The sequence below is a fragment of the Coccinella septempunctata genome, chromosome 7 (assembly GCF_907165205.1).
Source record: "Coccinella septempunctata chromosome 7, icCocSept1.1, whole genome shotgun sequence".
Lineage (NCBI taxonomy): Eukaryota > Metazoa > Arthropoda > Insecta > Coleoptera > Coccinellidae > Coccinella > Coccinella septempunctata.
In genome coordinates this window covers 24,770,771-24,795,248 of record NC_058195.1, presented here as the reverse complement: position 1 = coordinate 24,795,248, position 24,478 = coordinate 24,770,771, and the positions used below count along the sequence as shown (strand labels likewise).

The following is a 24,478-nucleotide window of genomic DNA, read 5'->3' as shown; positions in this document are numbered from 1 at the left end:
ATGACAATGTAACAGCACTAAACTTGTCATCTAGCAATGATCCAATTGCGCCCCCCAACATCCAAGAGCTATCAGAGATATGGCATGGCCGAGCACTCCATGGAAGGTACCCAACAGCCCTGAAAAATAAGAAAATTGATAGAGAGAAATCACTTGCATACCTAAAGGCTGGTTACCTGTTCCCGGAAACAGAAGGCAGACTAACGGCCATACAGGATCAGGTCATACCCACCAGAGCATACCTGAAAAATATAATAGGGAAAAATTTAACCACCGACAGATGCCGCAAATGCTCACAATCACTCGAGACAATACAACATGTCACGTCGTCCTGTCCAATTCTAGCACCAAGAGAATACACGGACCGCCACAATTCCATGGCAAAGGCATACCATCAAGCCATCGCCAAAAAATATGGACTACTCGGAACGACCCAACCAATCCATAAATACTCACCAAAAGAGATCCTGGAGAATGAGGAGTTGAAGCTGTACTGGGACCAACCACTCATAACAGACAGGTCCATTCCACACAATCGTCCCGACATTGTGCTCTTCGAGAAGAAACTGAAGCAGGTAATAATAGCTGACGTTACCATTCCAGCGGATGACAATGTTGAGAGAGCGTACACGGAGAAAATCTTAAAATATCACGACCTGGCCTTCGAACTAAAAGAAATAAATAAACTTACCTGCACAAGAATCCTTCCTCTCATCATAACAACCAATGGTCTTGTCGAAACACATCTGGTGGAGAATACTTTGAAGCTCGGCCTCGATGAGAGCATAATAAGCGATGCGCAAAAGGAGGTTATCCTGTGGACTACACGTATCGTACGTAGATTCCTCACGAGCAACTGAGATAAGTCTTGGTCAAGATGACCCGGCATCCTCAGCGACCTAACCCTAGAATGGTGATTTAAAAAAAAAAAAAAAATATATATATATATATATATATATATATATATATATATATATATATATTTATATATATATATATATATATATTTATATATATTTATATATATATATTTATATATATATATATATATATATATATATATATATATATATAAATCTATATCAATAACGGGTTATTGGATGAGAAAGGACTGCAATTATGTGAAACTCATTTATTCATCGTCGACGTTTCGGCTCATGTCTGAGCCTTCTTCAGGACTCTACAAGGTAATAATAATATGTTATAATACAATGTATAACACATCAACATGAGACTTACTGAATAGTCGAGGTTAAAATTATTTCTAGCATCAAAACAAGTCAACAAGTAGTCAGCAGAAGGCAACATATATCACAACAGGTGAAAAGCCACATGAATAGAATTGTTAGGCACCAAAAGTCAGTATATTCTAAAATCAAATTTCTTAAATTTCATTATATATATATATATATATATATAACACAAATACAAATATTCTTATTGGCGAATTCAAAAATCTAAACGCCGCCTAGCGGCCTAACCTAGAAAGTGAGTAATAAATAGAGTTCAACTAGTTTGGGTTAGATATTTTCATTACATATTCGGTTACCAGTGAACTATATTCAGAATTTTTGTTCGTTTGTCTGACTAGAAAAATGGGTATTAAAAAAATTGGGTGAATATTTATAGCAGTGTCATTCAGTTGAGAAACTATTTACCAATTTTCACTATAATATTAGGTTTGGAGATATCTTTGTTCTAGATGAATTTTCTAGTGTTGGACGATTAAGAAAGGCAATGCGAATATTCATTTCTATGATTTTGATAGTGCCGAGAAACCTGAGTAGAAGAAAGTATTCGAGATTAAATTTCTGACATAAATGAAGTTGTACAAGCATTACTGGACTTGCAATATTCAAGAAATGATATGGTTGGAACATTTCAAATGAAAAGTGGTGATTTGACTTGGAATTTAGCAAGCAGTTGAAAGTGATCAATTATTAATCCGTTCGACAAAAATTTCAAATTTCGTTAATGATATTACAACTGTAGAATCAATTTTCGGGCAGTCTTGTTGAGTTGGTTGTTATTGCTGAAAAATAATTTCTGTGTTGGCCTTTTGAACTGCATAATATGTTTTCATCCAAATGAATTATCTCAAATATTTATTTATTTTATTTATTTTTTTATTTATTTATTCAAACTCAGGGACATCAACAGGAAAGAATCCCAAAACAACATCCACCAATTACTTGAAATACACAATGAAATAATAAATCATGTACAGATAAGGACTTAACTACTTACTAATTACTATAAGAATTTTAACTCAATGAAAAATATTTTTGACTTTATTTTTGAATGAAGACAATGACACAGAAAATGGATCTAAATTACAACAATATTTATTAAAGAGTTCACAAAACCTTGCAATGGGACAGTTTCTGCCAACATTAGTTCGAAAATTCGGAGCAGCCAACAACTCTCTGCTCCTGGTACACCTCTTAGGTATACGAAGACCAACCAGTGATACCAGCTCAGAACAGTCATAATAATTTGTTATGACTTTATATACGAAAACGAGGTCCGTTAAAATTCTACGCTGCTCCAGAGTCTGCAAACGATAGAGAGATCGAACTCTACTAACACCCAGAGTGACGTAAACTCTGGTCAATTTAAAATGAAGAAACCTCAAAAACCTATTCTGCACTCTTTCCAATCTTAATTTATTACAGTTATACAGGGGAGTCCACACTACGCTGGCAAAGTTGTTTACTATAAATAAAAGAATAGTAAACTACTTTAATGGCAGTTTCATCATCGAAATCCTTACAAGTCCTGCAGAAGAATCCCAACGACCTGTTACAAGCATTAACTATATAATCAACATGTGCGTTGAAAGACAATTTTGAGTCGAATATAACTCCCAAATCCTTTACTTGACTGACTCGTTTGATAGGTTCACCAATCAAATGGTATTGAAACTTGATAGAAGATATTTTTCTAGTGAAGGAAATACACGCACATTTATGAATATTCAAATACATTTTCTTATGTTCACAATATTTTGCTAACTCATCCAGATCCCTCTGCAGTTCAATACAATCACGCACTGTTGAAATTTCTTTATAGATTTTCAAATCATCAGCATATAGGAGAATATTCGAAAATTTGAAACAGTCAACCACATCATTGACGAATATTAAGAACAGCAATGGACCCAGATGCGAGCCATGAGGTACTCCAGAAGTCACAAAAAATGGCGCAGACCTATATCCATTCACACAGACTAACTGACTTCTATTAGAAATGTATGAAGCAAACCACCTCAGCAAATCCCCATGCACACCGACCTGAGCCAGTGAAGACAGAAGGTGGTTGTGGTTGACCTTGTCAAAAGCTTTACTGAAGTCTGTGTAAAGTGAATCAACCTGTAAGCTCTTGTCCAAAGCTTTTGATAAGAACTCAGAGTATAAAATTAAATTAGTCTCAATGCTACGTCCCGGAAAGAATCCGTGTTGACTTTCTGTGATCGACGACTTCAAACTATAAAACAAACTGTCTGAAACAATACTCTCGAACACTTTGCTGAAGACCGATAGCTTTCTGACTCCCCGATAGTTTTCAACTGAGTTCCTATCACCAGAATTCTTAAATATTGGTATCAACAAGGCAGTTTTCCATGCTTTGGGAAATTCCCCAACTCTAATGGACTTATTGAACAGTTTTGACAAAGGATAACATAGTGTCTCACAACAGTTCTTAACAAAATATGACGGATAACCATCAAAACCATCTCCCTTTTTCACATCAAGAGATTTCATTTTATTGCATACCATTTCTGGTGTGAAAAACAAAAAATTAAGGATATTTGGACTATTGGAATGATGATACATACTAAAAGGTTGTTGATAAGGCTCATACACACTTTTGAAAAAACAAGCAAACAAACTACATATTTCTTCTCCACTATCGGCAACTGACCCATTATACAACATCTTGCTAGGAATGGCTCCCTCATTTTTACAGTTTTTGATATACTTCCAAAAGCTCTTAGGACAAGTCTTCACTTCATCTTGAACAGAATTTAAATAGGTTTTATAATCACTCAATATGAGGTCCTTACTGTTCTTTCTGAGAAATCTGAATTTTTGAAAATAATATGTATCACCAAAAATCTTCCATTTTCTGTGCATCTCTTTTTTGTGCTTTATACAATTTACAGTTGAAACCGAAAAAAATGAAGGAAATCTCCTATTCCTCACTGAAACCCTCGGAACATACAAACTAGTACCCTCCTCCAAAACCGCATAAAAGTTCGCTGTAGCAACATCCATTGACAATTGATCATGAAGAATATCATCCCATCGCTTACCATCAAAAAATTAATTAAGATTATCATAATTCCCACCCTTAAAATTGAAAAAAGTAGAGATATGAGATTTCAATTTCATAACATTCGGGCAGTTAATATAAAATTCAACAGGCGGGTGATATGAGTCAGGTTTTACCAAAAATACATCACATTCACCAAATTTACACCCGCAGCAAAAATCAGATCAAGTAGTCTACCATCCACATTTCTAACAGAATTATACTGCAAAAACTCCCCAAATGAAAACAGATCAATGAGAGGAGAATTTGAATCATCAGTATCTGAAGGAAGTAAATACGTATTACAATCAGATGGAGTCCACTTTATATTCGGAAAATTAAATCTCCATATACTAGAATAGGTTCACCTGCAAGTGAAACAAGATTTCTCTGAAATTTTTCAGTGAAGCATGACCTAGCTTTATCATTTCCCGGTGGCAAGTAAACAGTACATACATGAATTTTGCAGTGATCGGTAATTTGAAGAGTGATCCATAGGTCCTCCGCTTCACTCTGAAATTGTTCTTGATGCACCGATCTGATTTTATTTCGAACACCGATCATCACACCACCTCCTGATTTCTTGTCAAGAGAGCAACAAGTATTCTCACGATCACGTCGAAAAACACTATATTGCGACAGGTCAAACACCTCGGAATCACTTATGTTTTTACAAAGGTTTGATTCTGTTATAAGATAAAGATCCGCACCACCACTAAAAGAGGTCAACTTGAATTCAGCAGTTTTGGTTCTCAAGCCATTAACATTCTGCGTGTACACCAACAAACCCTCCATTGAAAATAATTGAAAAAATAATATATTTGAAAATGTATGCCGATGAAAAAGTCCATGGTGAGGTATTAAACTACATTCTTTGTAACGAATCATCATTCTTTATAACCAAAATTTTCGATGAATCGGTTTTTCTGCAGTAAATGACACCATTTTTAACCCAAATATATTTGTACCCCTTTTCTTTAGCAGCAAGCCTTGCTTCTTTGAACAGAATTTTTCTATTCAAAGTCAAATGCTCATTAATATAAAAGGCTTCTGATACCCCACTCAGAGACATCTTCGGAGATCCTCCAACTTCAAGCCTTTTGCTTTTCGCTGCCATTAGGAAGCTATCTCTGGCTCTCTTGGATACGAACCTGACTATTATATTTTTAATTTTTTGATTATTTGCATTATTGGCAGTCTTATTATTCTGAACTCTGTGAGCGAAATCTATCATAGCCGGTTCAATGTTGAAGCTAATGTGCGCTCCTATCTTTTCTACAACATCGTAGATGTTTTCACCAGTCTTTTCTGGTACACCCTGTATTTCGATGTTGTTCATTCGAGAGCTCTGCTCCGAGTCATCGATTCTGGACTGCAAATTCCCCAATTGGGACTTCAATTTCTTATTTTCATCCCATAAAATATCTGTCTTCTTGACATATTCTCTGAGTTTAAGAATTTCATTCTCAAAATCAGTAATTTTATCACTGCAAAAATTTACTGCCTGAAGCAAAGCCTCTTGTTGTTCCCTGATTTGCTTCAATTCCGCACGAACTCCTTCCAGTGTATCCGATGATTCACCGGGTGGGGATCCCCCGAACGTCATCGTCGCTCCTATGGATGGTCGAGGACGGGTTCTGCAGTCAGGACATGACCATGAAACACCATCTGATTCGAAAAATTTTATCATATTTGCGGTAATGTTTACACATTCTGCGTGATAATAACGTGTGCAAAAACTGGCACATTTCACACCGGGATTAACACGGTTCACTTTCTTATTACAGGTCTTACACAATTTATTAGCCATCTTGTGAACCGAAACGACCGAAATTTCAAATTCTGATAGAATAGAATTCGATAACTTATCAAGCCAAAAATAATTTATTTTCTCAAAATTGAAGACTATGAACAATCCGAATATCGCAGCCAGCACATGTGCATCTGTACACGATCAACACTTGTATAAATATATATGAATATATAAATATTCATTTATTTCCACAAATTACATTATTCATGTAAGTGAGATGATAGAATGAAATTTTCTGGGTATAAGTTCTTGTAAAATCTTCAACAAACGACACCAACATGTTCAGGAAAGTTTTGGAGGAACTCGAGCACAATCAATAATCCCATAATTATTCACTATCTTCACAAATATCTCGATAATCGAATAAAATCTATGATAATATTGCTTTCACAATAGAATTTTCACAATGATTACTCATTTGCCGCCATGTTTGTTGACAACTCGCAGCGCCCTCATCGGTAGTTGGATTCGAAAATAAACTTTACGGAGACGATACACGATACTCTTCTCTATGCTGATTCCGGAAGCTCAATGTTTATTGGGGGCGCAACCTATCTATGAATCGCGAATTGTTGTCCATCGAATACGCAAATTTCGATTAATGTTAATTGATTTATCGCGATCTTCCTCAAAGCGTCTACACGGGCGATTCTTTCTTCGATTGACAGAGGCATATTGATTACCTTGGCTGGCGGAAGTAACGGGAGAGGAATGAGGAAACGAGAATGATACACACTACTATTCTATACTTAACTGAAAATGGCGCAAATCTCGAATAGAAAACGCGATAAAAGAAAATATTTCTATGCAGTTACTTCACAATTGGAAATACCAGATAAAATTGTCTCAATGTTGTTATGAGAAAATTGAAGAAAAAAAAATTTTCAGCCATATCTGGCTCGAAGAACCGGGAAATTATATCAATTAATGAATGACTTTAGCCTTGCGGCTTTCACTCTCCTCTCCAGAGGAACATTCACTTATCCCAGATATCTCAGATATCAAAAGGATTAAGCTCTGTTGGAGTCCCTTCAAGGTTTTCGGTCTCGTGGTGGTGGTCGGTTTCGGGCCGCCCTCGGCTTTTTGCTGTCGGTTGGATTCCTGATCCACCCGCACTTTCTGTCGAAGTAGAAGGTGCTCCTCTGCATTCCTCATGTAATTGCGTACAGTTGTCGTCGTTCCCAGTAGTACCGCCTTCTACATGACTCTATAGATATTTTCGTCCAACTGAAGTTTGCTCAAGTTCTCTGGTTGATTTTTCGGTATCAGGCCTGTAGATTAAATGACAATAGGGATGGTCTTTATATCTTTCAGCATCCACTGTCTCCTGGTTTTTTCCTCTAGATCTCTTCATTTTGAAATTTTTTCGGTGTGGCTATCTAGAAGTTTGTTATTATTTGGAAACGTCACGTCGATGAATAGTGCTGTGTCCTCATCCTTATCGAGCAATATGAGGTCTGGTCTATTGTGAGTTATTTTCCGGTCTGTGAGAACCGTGCGATCCCAGTAGAGCTTGTGATTTTTATTTGCAATACAGCATCCGGATGGTAGTTGTAACTTAAGGAACCTTTTTCGAACTTAAAAGTTGGTGTTTTAATGCCAATTCTTGGTGAAGAATCTTGGCAACTGCATCATGTCTACTCTAGTACTCCGTGCTTACGAACTTCTGACATCCCCCGGTGATGTGCTGGATAGTTCCATGTGTCGCACAGCAGTAACGACAGCTATCGTCCTTCACTGAGGGATCCTTGGCGATATATTTCATGTAGTTTCTTATCGGAATCACCTGGTCCTGGATGGCGGGGATGAAGCCCTATGTCTCGGGAAACAACTTTCCGGAAGGTTTGCCAATTAGTTTCTGCATTTTGCTTTCTGCAGATTATTCGACAGTTTCCAAGTGGTCCTGTTATAGCTTCAACGGAGTACAACTATCAGCAACACAAACTACTCGATGGAGTTCTGACGAAGCAGCCTTGTTCAGGAAATATTTTCGAAGTCCCTCAATTTCCTGGGACATGCGGTTGGTCAACAATTTCTTTACCCCCGAGGTGTCGTGGCAGCTCTGTCCGTTCAATTGAGCTTTTGGTATGTTGTTTATTATGTTTTGTCAGCATCGTCCTTATTTTTCTCTGTAGGGCTGCTAAATCCGTGGTGCTCCAAGAGATGATACCGAATGAGTAGCTCAGCGCCGAGCAAGCGTAGGTATTTATCGCTTTTATCAGATTCTTGCTGTTAAGACCAGTTCTCACTATCCTTCTCAATCTTCAGGTGAACTCCTCCGTTAATTCTTTCTTCATCTGACTCTGATTGATTTTTCTTGCCTGTATACTTGTATGTGTCTCCTTCCCTCAATGCTCAAATTTCTGCACCTTCCTTGAGTTTGAACGTGCCATCTTCTATTTTCCCTCTCGTTATGTTCAGCAGTCCAAACTTCATTTTGATGTCTTCCGAGAATCCTTCAACCATTTTCAGCATCTGCTGCATTTGTTTTTTGGTAGATGCGAAAAGTTTCAAATCGTCCATGTAGAGGAGATGATTCAGTTTCATCATAGTTCTACTGGCGCTCTTGATGGCAAATCCGTAGTCCGTAAAATTCAATCTATGAGACAAAGGATTCAGGGCCATGCAGAACCACAGAGGGCTCAGCGAATCTCCTTGGAAAATTCCGCGTCTTATCGGAATAGGTCCTGTTGTAATGGAGCCATCTGCTGCTTTCATTTGAAGACTAGTACGCCAGGTTGACATGGCGTTTTTCAGGAACTAAACAATATTGGGATTCACCTTGTGAATCTTCAAGATCGTCAAGAGCCATTCGTGAGGTATAGAATCGAATGCTTTTTTGTAGTCTATGTACGCAGCGTGAAGATTCCTTCGCTTGGAGAACGCCTGATTGCAGATAACTGAATCACTTATTAGTTGTTCTTTGCACCCTCGGCTGTCTTTGGTGCTTCTTTTCTGTTGCATGGCGATGATGTTTTTCTTTTCACAATGATTATGAATTCAGTTTGGAATACACGATGTGATCAATTTGTACATCGTTGGAAGACATGTGATTGGTTGGTACTTGGATGGGTCTTCTGTATTCCTCTGGTCTTTAGGTAACAAGTATGTTGTGCCTTGTGTGAGGAATACTGGCAGTCTCTCAGGATTTTCAATGACATCATTTATTGCGGAGGTCAATTTGTCATGCATGATCCAAAGTTTCTTGATCCAGAAGTTCTGCAATCCATCAGGCCCAGGTGTTTTGAAGTTTTGTAGTCCTCTGATAGCTGATTTTACTTCTTCAATTGTGATCATGTCATGCTGCATCGGCTCATATTTTATAGCTTCAGATTTGTCATCTTCAATCCCTCCAGTATCTCCATCAAAATGAGATTTCGTTGAGAATTGGTCGGTCCAGAATTGTTCAATATCTTCCTTTGGTGGTAACTTTACATTTTTTCCATCAGATTATATGAGTGACCGATAGAAAGTTTCTTCCGACTTTTCGAATGAATTATTGTCTCTTTTCCGGCTATAATAATTCCTTTTATATCTCCTCAGGCGTTCTGCATACAAACTACTCTTTTGCTTCAGAGTGTCGAGGCAGTGGTGAGCTGTAGCATTCTCCGTCTCTCGGTCTGTGTGTGTCCTATTTCTATCCATGATTTCTTCGGCAGCTTTCACAACCTTTCTTCCGCGATTCCCGTTCAAATACTGCGTCAGTCGCCCAATGTTTCTTCTTAGCCTTCCTGTTTCGTGTTGAAGACGTATCTGACATGGTGGCGCGTGTAATTTGTGTAATTTTGGACCATCGTTGTTCGTTCGGCGAATTTTTGCCCCTATGGTTTTCGCTGTTGTAGCACTGCACTTTAAAAAACTAGATATTCCAATGAGCTTCCGTTCTGTAGGTATCCAGGTAAAACTTCCTTATTCAAGATGTCGATTATGAGTGACAGTTTCTTGGATGTATTGAGTCGGGGAGGTACTATTCGATGAAGAGGATCTGTTCCTTCTAGTTCAGCAAAGTATCTCCTCATGTCAGAGTCAACTTGTCGGTAGAGCTCTTCCGTATCGTCCTGGTGTTCAGGCTCACTTGCGTTGCAAGATGGACTTTCAGTATCAATTTCTTCTGGATGTTGTTGCCCAGGCATGTGCACTCTGAGGTGTTGGTATTATTCTCTATTTCTAGCGGACGCTGAAGTTCTTGTTTAATTACGTTGATTCGGGCCATTGGTATCAGTTCATTTCTCAGAATTACGCGGTACTGGTCTGCCACCCGTTGTTCAGTGACATTGAGATTTGGGTAGGCGTTGCAGAATTTATCATAGAGCCTTTTTCTGTAGTTGTTCGTGTTCTGTCCTAGTCCCGTGATGGATTTATATATGCGCACAATAGTTTCATTTATAGACGTTGTCCACTTCATGCGCTTTTTAACTAACCCCGCTTGGGTGAGCACTGGCTGAATATCCTGCGCAGCACCTTCAGCGGTTCGAGTCGGCAATTGAATTGGACTCGATGGTTGTTGTTGCTTTGGAGCTGTAGCTTCTTTTGCAGCAGGATCCCGCTTCCTCAACATCCTGCCATTATTATTGTTATACTTATTATTAACAATTGAGAAATATGCGCTGAGAAATACAAATTTTCAATAAGGATCACATCACTGAAAATCACTTGAGGTATCAATAAATCAAGTAGACTTACCTGTAGAATAGTGTAAGAAGCACGTGTAGTGTGTCCAACAAAGCAGCGTAGTTATTGAGCAAAGTTAGCAAGTTTTACTCAGAATATAGGCAAAAATCGAGGGAGTCCATAGAATTGCATTGTCATAAACTAACAGTGATACTACATAATATAAGTTGAAAAATATATATACATATTACAATAAATGGAAATAGAACACGATCAGTGCTGCACTAAGATATTTGTGGTGTTTCGACATGTTGTTCATAGATCTGTTAAGAGGACTGTGCTAGAACTTAGGTACCCGCTCCGACATCCCAAGCGTAGATTTATTCCCGGTAACGGGATACAGCAATGAATGAATGAATGAACCCCTCGACCTCAGGTGTAAGGTAGAACCACAACAGTTCTATGGGTAAATGCCCTGTGTTGCAACTTTTATCGGCACTTTGACTGCGAACAATTTCAAAAGCACTCACAGTTCCGTGATTCACTTTTTTACACGGTTTTTCACATGAACCCCCTGAGAAATTCACGATATCCCAATTATTCAAAAGCATTCTACACAATGCCTGTTATTGTTCATTCATTAAGCTGAAAAATTATCTTGTATTTTTAGTGGAAGAAATTCATTTGAACTGTAGAACATTTTTATGGCCCAAGGACATGGAAGTAGTCATAGAGTTAGCTATACAGAGAGTGAACATGAAGAGGGATCAAGCAGAGGTGGCTCTCAAAAGTAAGCGTTCTATATTTGACAACAAACTATTGAAACATGAAAAATTGGTCCACGCTTTCCGTAAAAAGGATCCTGCAATCCTCACAATGGAGGAAATGGAAGAAAATGCAAAATTGGTTGAAGAAATTGTAGAAAAACTACAGGTAACTCATGAAAAACATTATAACTTAATATGTGGAATGTTTTCGTATATTGCAACTTATTAAACTGCTCGTCATCATACGGGAATTGATCATATTAGTTCGTTCTTATATGTTCCTGGATAGTCTGCTGCAAGTGAAAAATGTTATGTCAGAAAATGTTCTCGTGCTTCCATTTTCTTACCAGAAAACATATCAATGGTTGATTCGATATCATTTTAATTAAGTGAAGTTGATCTATTAGTAAAATTAATAAGTGAGTTGAAAACAAAGAATATGATTCTAATCGAAAATGCCGATCTCTTAAAATACAAGATTTCGGTTCTAGAAAAAGAATGTGTAAACAAAGACTCCAAGATAGGTTATCTTCAAGATAGAATCAATGTGTTGTCAGGGAAATCCCAGACAAAAAATATGATTATTAGACTATGGTTTCATCACAGACACATTAGTAGTTGAGGCGATGTGTGATGAAACCATAGCCTAATAATAAATAAATTATTAGTCTATGGATAAAATCATGCACGAAACAGGAAAAAAAACTCCTGAATAATGTCAAAATTCACCGTGAAAATTCAATATAAATTTCATTTTATCACTTGGATTTGAAAGCTGGGGACATTCCAATGATTATAAAATGATGAAAGCAACCGAAAGGCATAAATTGAATTCAAAAAATTTACGTTTCCATTGAAAGTGTTTTTTCTATTATTCACATAGTTGGCAAACGTTCCTGAACTCGTCCATTCACTTTAAAATTGAGAACTGTGGGGAGGAAAACAATAAAAATTTTTGTATATTTGCGATCAGTTTCATAATGTTTCATCGTAAATAACCAGAACTAGCCACGAGGAGGTAGCTGTAGTACTGAGTTCCACAAGATTATAATTAGAATAAGTATTATTCAATTTTTGGGGCATTCAAACTGAATCAAGCATGCGATTAGAATAAAACCATCAATACCAATAGAATTAAATGAGTATGATTTAGCCCTCGAAAACGATTACGCTCCGATTGCCTATCCTAAAACTTTTTTTTTGGTGTAGCAGGGGGAAAATCTGCAAGTCAGATGAACCACCCTCTCCTGGGTCCCGATTCTGGAATGTGTAGGAATGCAATCCCATAGGAAAAAAATGACATTTCCCATGGAATTTTCAAATTCTGTATTCTCGAACTGAAGTATGGGAACATATTCCTTTACATTTCATTGGAACTGCTTCCTATGGTTTTTTCTATGGGAATGAGCTTTTTCCAGTGGGAAAATCAATAATTTTTGACGTTACAGGATCGTTTGACGTTTATGTTTTCATTCCAACAGTTTCGCGAATCAATATTTTTCGGAATTAGGAACATATTTATTCATTCAATCTTTCAAATTGTGCCTGGCTGGTCGCCATCTACAAATGGAACGAACTGAGTTGCAAACTCTGTCACAATAACTGATTATCATAACAATCGCCATACACTTTCGAAATATTTTCTCCACAAACGTCGACAACAGAAAATATTCAAAGACTCTTTCAACTCAGGGAGCTCCAAAGTGTGACGTGAGGAAAAGTATTCATTTCACCGTAACGATTATTTCGGAATAATTTCCTCTGAATTTGGATGTAACAGTTTTATATCGAACATATTTTTTTTATCACATTTTATGATTACTTCACCCCTTATACTGAAATATTTTTTTATGTTTGCGAACAAAACAAACAGTAGAGGGAGAAAAATCAGCATATATTATCATTGTAAACTAAATTATTATACAATTATTAAGGAACAGGAAGACTATGTAACAATAAAACAAGAATCTGAATAATAAATGATTAAACTCAACAAGAAATAAAATTTCATCAAACTCATCTGAAAACTTAATGCTGACTTAATAATATATGTACATATATAATTATTTAGAACATGCCTTTTCGCCAATGGCCTAAGTCTCTCAAGTCCTCAGACGCCTTCATTATTTCAATGTGAAGTTTTTTCTACTCCTTACTGATACTGGCCCCTCTTCGATCTTTTTCATTTCCGTTTCTATCCATTTTTCTTAGCTGTCTTATGTATTATGAACAAGAAGTAATGAAAATATATCAAAACACATTGACCACAATATCATGAAGTTTTCATTCATTGAGTTCAATGACAAAATAACATAACCTCAGAACTAAATACCACAGAATATGTTACATATTACCAACATAATTTACAACTTTTTCATTGGTGTATTCGTTAAAGGACAAGACACTATCATCGACAAACCTCACTCTGTCAATCATATAGGAAAAACTATTCCATCGAATTCAAGAATAGGTATCACGTCAAATTATGATTTCTATGGGAACTGAAACCATGGGATCAAGTTCCTATAGGATCTAATTCCTACACATTCGAGAATCGGGTCCCTGAGGGGAATCAAGTGTGGGGTTTCTCACTCTCCTGAGCTCGAGACCCACTAAAAACCCTTAAATGCTTCTTGAATATTGTTTCCTGGCATTTGCCTATAAACCGTTCATCTCTTAGGCTCGGTTGTTCAATTCGGGTTCAAGCCATAGAAATCATATTATATATTATTACTCTAGAATGCTAATCCAGTAGTAAGAAATGACAGTGGTCGTTAATACGAATGCGCATCATTAGTTTATTTTCTAGAAGAACGTTGCCGAGTTTCTGAATATTCTGTCGATCGAATCTTATGAAGAGGGGGCAATTCATGTAACGAAGGTATGTCGGACAACAACGCGTTTTCTTTCAGTCCTTTGATTTTTCACTGTTGCACGATCTGCTCAGTGGTAGGAAGTCTTAAGTCACATTTTCGGAAATGTACTTGTGTACTTGTCTATCATATTAAAAATAATAAATGCAAAAAAAAATTCAAAACTTGAATGAATTATCGAGTTCCACTGATAGCGAATTCTATTGATGGTATATAGTAGTCTTGCACTAGATCAGGCTATTTCAAAATTTTTGCACGGAGTTTATGATATGCACTCAATGCTTAGGTACCTGTTTATCTAATCGAATCTGCGATAATATCGAATTGCATTGGTGATATTAAGTTTAGATCTTCTGGAATTTTTGTTGTGAGTTCCAAATATTTAGTAAGCACCAGTTGTTACTATGAAATTCGCTATAAAACTCCTTCTTCAGCCAATTCACGGTTTGGTCAAAGAATCAATGAATACTCAATAATACCTCTATCGACAAATTCAGATTTGGACTTATAACACGTCACCTCCGAGATCCCGATATATTTTCATTGAAACCTGCAACATCATTTTACTGATTTTCTAAAACAAAGCATATATAAACATAATTAGTCATCCATGTATGTGTTCAATTCCGACAAGAAGTCCTGTATGAATCGAAAAATAAGTTTTTTCACCGAATGAAATATGTTTATTTCTCATTTATACCAAATAAACAATTCGACTGACATAAGGTAGGAAAGTTTAGGCAACGTTCGAGTTGAAATAAACTAATGTCGCGCATTCGCTGTAACGACAACTGTCAATTTTTCGCCGCATTTCTTACTACTGGATTGGCATTCTAGAGTAAGTATATAACGTGCGTTCAAAAAAATTCGTCGTCAAGTAGGCTATGAAATTTTGATGGCTGATGTTCGGTGGCTGAACGTATGTCTTTCCTTGAATTACTTCTTCCCAAAATGTTAACAATGATGTCATTAACCTATATATCGTAATTCTGTACGGAAAGGCACTTTTTAGAAAAAGTTACCTGTAAATTTCACCTAACGTTCGAAAAGCATTTCTTTCATTGAGTAAGATGACAAGAATCAAAACAATCTGAGGCGGTTAGAAGAATTCTTCGTAAAAGTTTTAACCGTCCACTATTTTCATACGTAAGGGACATGAATCTTGAATTGATAGTGGTATTATGTTTTTTTTTTTGTAAGAAGGTTCTAGCTACTTCAGTCATATGAATAAATAACAGTAAGAATCTCAATAATGTGTTTATTAATTCTCTATAAATATTGAATTGATTCAGTCGTTACTGAAAATCCATGACATAACTAAAAGAACTGAATTATATGAAAATAGCTATTGGACAATTTATTAAAATTCAATTCAGCTATAAAAAGTCATGATGCTTTCTCCTTCATAACGTTCTGCTATTAAAGTTCCATAAAAGAAAGTAGGTCCACATTTTGCCTTTGACTGATGTATACTGAACTCCAATTTTTCTTGGATGCTACAAGGTTAGGTAATCACAACCTTTTCAGTTTTCTGATAACATGTCAATCTTTATGGACACAAATGGATATCTTTTTTTCAAAATCGGGTGGCATATGCCAACGGAGATAAAACCCGAACAGAGGTTTGTCGAGCTTCTGCCATCATGTTTTCCTTATTGCTGAACTCTGGAGTTTTCTTCTTTGGTCCACCACTTCCTTTTTTGTTTGAACATACCTGTTTCGTCAACACATCGCAAAACAAGACAATGAAAAAGCTTATACTTAATAACCTACAGCAACATAGGCTTCTATGAAATCGCCGGAACAGAATATTTCCATTCTCCTTCAATTTACTTCCCAATTTTGAAGTAGGATTCAATACTAAAAGCCTTTCACACGTCCGTAAAAACCATCTTTATAATTTGCTGATAATTTTAATTCAACAACAATCCAAAATGCTAAAATGACAGTTCACCTGGAAAATAGTAAAGCACGAGCTAAGAATTACGTTTCGACACGAAATATCGACGTTCAAAACTCCATAGCCTACTTGACGACGAATTTTTTTGAACGCAAGTTATATTATGATTTCTATGGTTTAAGCCGAGATTTAACACGTTGACTGTCCCATGAATCACATATGATACATAAAAATTTTCGCCAGGAGTCCATGAGTCGTATGTGATTCATTGATTCATTTAACGTTCAAGATAAATATGGTTACTTTTCATGAACGCTGCAGTGTGGTCAGTTCATATGGACTGAACGTCTTGTAGAAATATGTATTGATAACCTCAATCATAATTAATCATACGAGATTCAAGAAACGTCAGCATCAAGCCTTCTATTGGACTTGAAGATTTTGAACAAGAACACTTCCTTAAATGGTTGCAGAATTAATTTTTTCATAGAATATATATTTTATCGCTCAAAAGTAACCCTTCTCTTTGGATAAAAGTGTTGGACGTGGAGGGTGAAAAAAAAATTAGAATGGGGACAGTCAACGTGTTAAGTTAATCCTGGATTAACGTGACAGATTTGAACGGAAATGTCAAAATTAATTCAGGATTAACTTCAATCACGAATTGAACAACCGGGTCTTAGTCGGTTTTCTTCTCGCACACTATCGTGCTGGGATTTATGTGTTTATCTTCTATTGAATAACACTTTATTGGATTGTGTGTATTTTCTTTGCTGCCTAAATAAATCGTTTTCCAGAACAACTCGTTTGGTTGATTTGAGGTTGTCACTGTTCATGAGGGTATTTACTGGGGAAAATATGCAAGTCAGATGAACCACCCTCTCCTGAGTGTGGGGATTCTCAATCTCCTGAGCTCGAGACCCACTAAAAACCCTTAACTGCTTCTTGAATATTGGTTCCGGGCATTTGCCTATAAACCGTTCATCTCTTAGTCGGTTTTCTTCTCGCACACTGTGGTGAAATTTATGTGTTTATCGTCTAATGGATAACACTTTATTGGATTTCTCAATAAGTTTATGTTCTTAATTAAATCCCTTCTTAATTGATCTCTTGGTCTCCTTCGCTAATTCGCATTCTCCTGTTGTCTTCCTCTGGGTCATAGTCTCCTAGTCTCCTGAGTTCTTGATTCGGATGGTTTTTCGCTGTTTCAAATAATTTCTATGCTTTTCTGTTTATGAATTCCGTTATGGCTTCCCATTTTAGGTCCCTATAAAGCTGCATATTCCTGACAAACCAAGGTGCATCTATTGCACATCGTAGCAGCTTGTTTTCAGTGATCTGAATTCTTTTGATGTGGCTCTTTGCCGCGAAACCCCAGGCAACTGATCCATAAGTCAGTTGAGGCCTAGCAATGGCTTTGATTATTATCTTCAATTTTGCCTCTTTCGACATGTGGCTTCTTCTTCCTATGAGAGGGTAGAGTCTATTCATCGTTGCTTTCGTTTTGTCGATTGCATGTTTGATATGACTTTTCCGAATAAGTCCTTTGTCAAGCGTTATTCCTAAATATTTGGCTTCATTTTTTCAGTCGATTTCTTCGCCGTCAACTTCCAGTTTCGTTGTGGGTCGCAGTCTTCTCTTCTGTAGTAATATTGCTTGGCTCTTTTGATATTCCACTTTATGAACCAGTCATTTGTTTCGTCAATCATTTCTTGAAGAACTCGTTCTATTACCTCTGGGTTGCGGTGTCGTCAGCAAATAACATTAGCATGTTTCTTGGATTCTTCGGAATATCGTGAATGTATATGTTGTACAGAAGTGGCCCAAGTACTGACACTTGGGGTACTCCAGCCTCTATATCTCTTGTTGTGGAGCATTCTCCTTCCACTTCTACGTGAAATCTTCTATTTTTGAGATAATTCAGGATCAACTTGCATATTTTGATCGAATATCCAGCACATCTCATCTTATATATTAATCCTTCATGCCATACTCTGTCGAATGCTCTGGCGACGTCTAGTGAAACAAGACCTGTAGCTTGTTTATTTTGAAATCCCTCTGTAATGTATTCTGTGAGTGTCATGTCCATAAGAAAACTACGTTTGGTGATTTACAAATTTATTCGATATACAATTTCTCAATCTCGACTACCAACATAAAATCTTTCCGAATACTGAACTCTCCAACGCATGTGGAAACCTAGATAATCAATCAATCATGCGCACACAATATATTACAATCTCCCCCATTTAATCAGAAATTACAATAACATCTTAGTCTAAGAATTCAAATATTTCAATTTTTTGAATTTCATAATTTTTTTTTTCGTTATTTCTAAAACTATCACAAATACGATCAAAATCAATTTAACAATATGATTCCAATATAATAATTTACAATCAAAAATTTTTATTTTTTATTATGTAATATAGAAATAATTAATTAATAGAATTAACTATTATTATACAATATACAATCAATTATCATTACTATACAATTATTATGCAATATATAATTAATTACAATATACGTATAAACAGAAATTCTGGATCTTAATTTCATTTATTCAAATTTTTCAAGCGTTCAGATCTCCTTATACTTATATCATCTTTCAAGGTTTATTTATATCATTGTCATTATTTAAAAATTTCAACATTTGATTAACATGTCTCTTTATTATTCGTCCTCCATCACATAACAAGTTAAATGTAACTGGTGATAATTTTTCAACAATTTTTGCTTGAACTCGGTGCCTCTTATTATTGTTGTAAACATCTACTAAAACCACGTCTCCCAACTTGAAATCAATTTTACTTATTTTATTTTTATCTGACATATTGAATTGTTTAAAAGATGTTTCACTGACTAAATTTTCTCTTAAAAGATGAAACCTCGTTTTAATCTCCCTTTTGAAAATAATATATGATGGTGATTTTCCCGTTCTCGAATGCTTCATTGTACGATAATCAAACAAAAATGAATTCACAGCAAAATTTAATGACGACTTACCCTCTCCTGTAATTTTCAAAACCTTATTTTTAAATGTACCCACAAAATTTTCTGCTGCTCCATTAGTTGCTGGGTGATAGGTTGGAGAATATGTGTGCCGTATACCTAACGATTTCAAAAATTCATTAAACTCTTCACTTGCAAATTGTGGACCATTGTCTGAGACTAAATGATCACATAATCCAAACCTTGAAGAAATAGAATCAAAAGCATCAATCAATTTACTAGCTGAGGTGTTATTTTTCATATTTATAGCTTCAGGCCATTTACTATGTGCATCAACTATGACTAAAAACATATTTCCTTGAATAGGTCCTAAAAAATCAGTGTGTAACCTGAACCATGGGTTAGATGGAAATGGCCATTGAAAAGTACTGGTTTTGTTATTTTGTTTTCTATTTTTCACACATAACTCACAACTATTTGCTAATTTTTCTGTGTCATCGTCCAAACCCGGCCACCAAAAAAACGAACGAGCTACTTGTTTCATTCTAACAATACCAAAATGAGACTGGTGAAGTGATTTCAATAAAGTTTTTCGCAATACTTTTGGTATTATTAGTCTAGAACCTCGAACAAGACATTCATTCTCAATACTTAATACTGTTTTCTTATCGAAATACATTTTCTCTTCCAAAGAAATATCATTTGAATTTTCTACCCATCCAAACATTAACTTTCTTTTCGCATCACATAAAACCCTATCTTTTCTGTTTCTTGCTTAATCAAATTTAAATCAATCAAATTACTTTCATTTTCAATAAAGTTTATAACATCTAATTCAGAATCAAACACAGCCATCTTATCTCGTACTGCCAACCTGGAAAGCGCATCACAATTACTGTTTTCAGATGATGAAATCAATTCAATCTTGTATTTGAAACCCGATAAAAACCTATTCTGAATTGTAACATTCAATTTCTTCGAATTACCAAATATATACTTTAAAGGTTGATTATCAGTTTTAAGAATAATTTCATTACCAACAATATAATGATAAAATTTCCTAAACCCGAAAATTATAGCTGCTGCCTCTTTATCTAGAATAGATCTATGTAATTCATTACGAGGTATTAATTTAGAAGCAAAGGCAATCGGTCTCTCTGTACCGTCTGAAAATCTGTGAGACAAAATAGCTGACAACCCTGAGTAACTTGCGTCTGTAGCCAATACTAAAGTAATATCCTGCTGATATGGAACTAAAACTTTATCCGATGCTAATTCCTTCTTTGCCCAATTAACTGCTTGATCACAATTAGAATTCCAATAAAATTTGCTCGCTTTCAAAACATCGTACAACACCTTTAGTTCATCAGCTCGCTTATACAAAAATGACTCGTAAAAATTTACTAACCCTAAAAATGCTTGGAGTTCTTTTTTAGTTTTTGGAGAAGGCATATTCACAGTTGAATGAATTCTACTAGGAGATGGTGATAAACCTTTTTTGTCCAATTTGAATCCTAATATCTCTATTTCAGATCTGAAAAATTCACAGTTTGATTCGTTGACTTTAAGTCCTGCTTCATTCAACTTATAAAATATTTTTTCTAAATTATCGAGATGCTCTGAATCATTCTTTCCTGTGCAATAAATATTATCTATGTGAATTTCAATATTCGGAATACCTTTAAAAATATCAGTAACAATATCTTGACATTCTGCTGGGCTGGAGGCTACACCCTCTGGCAATTTTTTGTACCTGAACAAACCTTTCTGTGAGATTATTGTCAATGGATCTCTACAATCTTCAGCAAATTGCATAAATGCATGTTTTAAATCAATTTGGGACCATTTGGTTCCAACCTGTAACGTCTGAAATACTTTTTTTTTCAAGGGTAATGGATATCTTTTAATAATTATTTGAGGGTTCACTGTTAATTTAAAATTTCCGCATAAACGAACTCCTTCCCCTTTCACCACAGGAACTACTGGAGTAGCCCATTCACTCACCTCAACTTTCCAAAATCCAAATTCCTATTCTTACCAAACGATCGATTTCTGCATCTACTTTGTCTTTCAAAGCGAAAGGGACATGATAAGGTTTACATTGAATTGGTTGATAATTTTTTTTTGAAAGTTAGTTTAATAGATTTACCTTTATATTTACCTGGGCTGTTGTCAAACAATTGGGGATATTTTGATTTAAAATGTGAAATAATACTGTTATGATCATTCAAGCAATTCAACGCAAACTGAGGTTTAAAAGTTATCGGCCACATACCCAAGGCTTGAAGCCATTGCCTTCCTATTAAATTTTTTCCGCTGCCAAAACGTAAGCTTTCAAATTTGCTTTAACCCCTTCGAAATGCACCTTAAGATCGGTCAACATGCCCATTACATTCAACTTTGTTCTGTCATAGCTGGACAATGAAATATCTGCCTTGTGGATTTTCTTAGCTGCAAAATAATTAGCTACAGTTTTTTCTGAAAACACAGTCACATGTGAACCTGTATCAACTTCCAATTCTACCTGATTATTATCAATAATTAATTTCAAACTATGAGGTTCTACCACAATATTGTTTACCTGAAATTCAGTAAAATCGTTCTGCTGCATATGTAAAGAAAAGCGTTATAATCGCGAAGCTTTTCTTAAATATTATATTCGTGTTACCTGGAATGGCCGAACTGACACTTTAAAATAAATTTTGAAGTTTTTTCGAAGCGTCATAATAAATAGTTTCAGAAGGTTGAATTGAAGGCTTTAAATGTTGTTTCCCTCTATTGTTTCAGAGAAACGCAATTGAGTCTCTATTCATTATACATATAATAAAAATCTAAGTCAGAACTATCCAAATCTTCATTTTCTAATAAGTTGTCATTGACTAAATTAATTCCGTTTTGTTTTTTTAGACATGCTCTATCAATATGACCTTTTACATTACAATAATTACAAGTTTTCCACCTAAGTTTACAGCCTCTTGCGAAATGATTAAATCCACTACAACAATAACATTTATTATTATTACGCGTTTTTGAGGTTATATGTACCTGAGAATTGTTTGACACATTTGACCTACGGCTGCCGTTTCTGTCTTCTCGTCTGTAGTTACTGCTCCTGTTATCGTGTTGTCCTTGTCTATTGTCTCTGATGAGTTTCTAGCTCTGGTCTTTGGAAGTGGAAGCCGCGGCTGCGTTGTTTGGTTGCGAAGATTTGAATTTTCCTTCTGCGTTTCCGCTTCCCCTTCCTCTGTATTGTTGATGATTGGAATATTTTGAACCAGCCTTATTCATGTAAAAAATTGTATCTTCAGACACAGCATCTGCGGGCTTCATTGATAAGGAATTTTTTATAGCTGCTTCTCGATCCTCCGCTATCTTCACCGCACTTTGAAATGTTAGATTTTCTTGACGAAATAATTCCACTTTTGTTTCGTGATTTATAAGTCCAAATACAAATTGATCACGAAGAGCAATATCAAGGTCCTTGAAATTACAATAAAAAGATCTTTCTTTCAATTTTGTAAGGAATGCGTGTATCGATTCCGAAGGTAATTGTTTCGTGGCGTAAAATTTATTCCTTTCGGAAATTTCTGAATGCTTTGGATGAAGATGAGAGTTCATGATATTAACTAAATCAGAGAAGGAAAGATCTTTGGCCTTTTTTGGTGAAGTTAAATTGCGAAACAACATGAAAGTCTCTTGACAAACTCTTGTTAACAGTTCTGCACTTTGTCTTTCCGGCGGAATACACTGACACTCGAAAATTAATTCTAGTCTTTCGATAAATTGTCTTTGTTTAGGGTAAAACTTATTTCATTAAAGTCAGACATGTCGCACCGGTATAGTTCCTTCTTTGTGAAAGTTTCGTTTTTTCCACGAAGTTTTTTGACGAGCGTTTTTCGTAAGTTATCAATACTATCAGTTTCACTCACAGTAACGTTATACGTATTTAGATTTTTAATTAGTTCTTGTTTATTAAGTTCGTACACCCAGCTCACTCTCACTTCACTGGATGGACTTCTTCCTCTGGAACTAGGTTGAGAACTTGCAGCACCATCTGCATCCGACATACTCTTTCAAATTCATAAGCCGGAATAAGCAATCCAACTATTTTTACCATAATCCTCGTCGCCAGATTATTGTCATGTCCATAAGAAAACTACGTTTGGTGATTTACAAATTTATTCGATATACAATTTCTCAATCTCGACTACCAACATAAAATCTTCCCGAATACTGAACTCTCCAACGCATGTGGAAACCTAGATAATTAATCACGCGCACACAATATATTACAGTGAGCCTTAATAATTGTTGCTCTGTTGAATGCTCTCTTCTGATTCCGAACTATTCTGGTAGTATTAGTTTCAGATTTTCGGTTTCCTCATTTAGCCTCGTGGATATAATTCTTTCTACTACTTTTCCTAACGCCGTAGTAGACTTATCGGTCTGTAGTTGTGTGGGAACTTCTTCTCATTGAATGGTTTATTGAACACTATGACATCCGCTGTTTTCCATTTTTCTGGGTAGTGTTCTGTCCTCATTATTCCATTCGCGATATTTGTTAGAGAAGCTATACATTTTCTAGGTATTTTCTTAAACATAACATTCGTTATTTTATCGCTTCCGGGAGCTTTCCTCTTCTTCAAACTTCTAATTATTTCCCTGATTCCATTAAGCGATGTTGGCTTGTCTATTTCAGCAGTCGCTGGTAAATCATCCATTTCTTCATCATTTTCTTCAACCAGTTCTTCCAAATCTTCATTATCATCGTCTATCCTGTAATTTATTCTCGATTTTCATTCGATCGAGTCCGCCAATGCATCTGCCTTATCAGTATTGGTATACACCATTCCCCTTTCTCCGTGTAGGGGTGGAATTTTAGTCTTTTCTCCTCGTAGCTTTTTTTGCATTCTCCTTGCAGAATGATCAATTGTATTCAGTTCTTGAACCCTTTTATTGCATCTGCTTCTTCTTAGATCTTTCAGGGCATTTTTCAGAACTTGGCTATGGCAGTTGAGGTTCCTTCTATTCAGATCATTTTTATTCATCCGATGTACTCTTCTGAGTCTTCTATTTTCTCGTATTAAATCTTTTACTTCTTTAGGCGTTTCGCCATGCGGATGACTTGCTGCTGATCTCTTCAATTTCCTCGTGTTTTTTTCGTAAGCTTTTAATATTATCTCTTCCAGTTTATTAACCACACATTCCAGATCCTCTGGAGTGCTTATTGTTGGGATTTCTATTA

At 35.9% G+C, this 24,478-nt stretch overlaps 1 protein-coding gene across 1 annotated transcript in view; it reads left to right on the top strand.

The window, feature by feature from the left end:
• Window positions 1-24,478, top strand: part of LOC123316425 (dynein axonemal heavy chain 3) — a 2,043,583-nt gene that overhangs the window by 297,512 nt on the left and 1,721,593 nt on the right. The window contains exon 11 of the mRNA XM_044902499.1: window positions 11,409-11,671. Within this exon, the coding sequence (XP_044758434.1) occupies window positions 11,409-11,671 (263 nt within the window). The remainder of the gene's footprint in view (window positions 1-11,408; window positions 11,672-24,478) is intronic.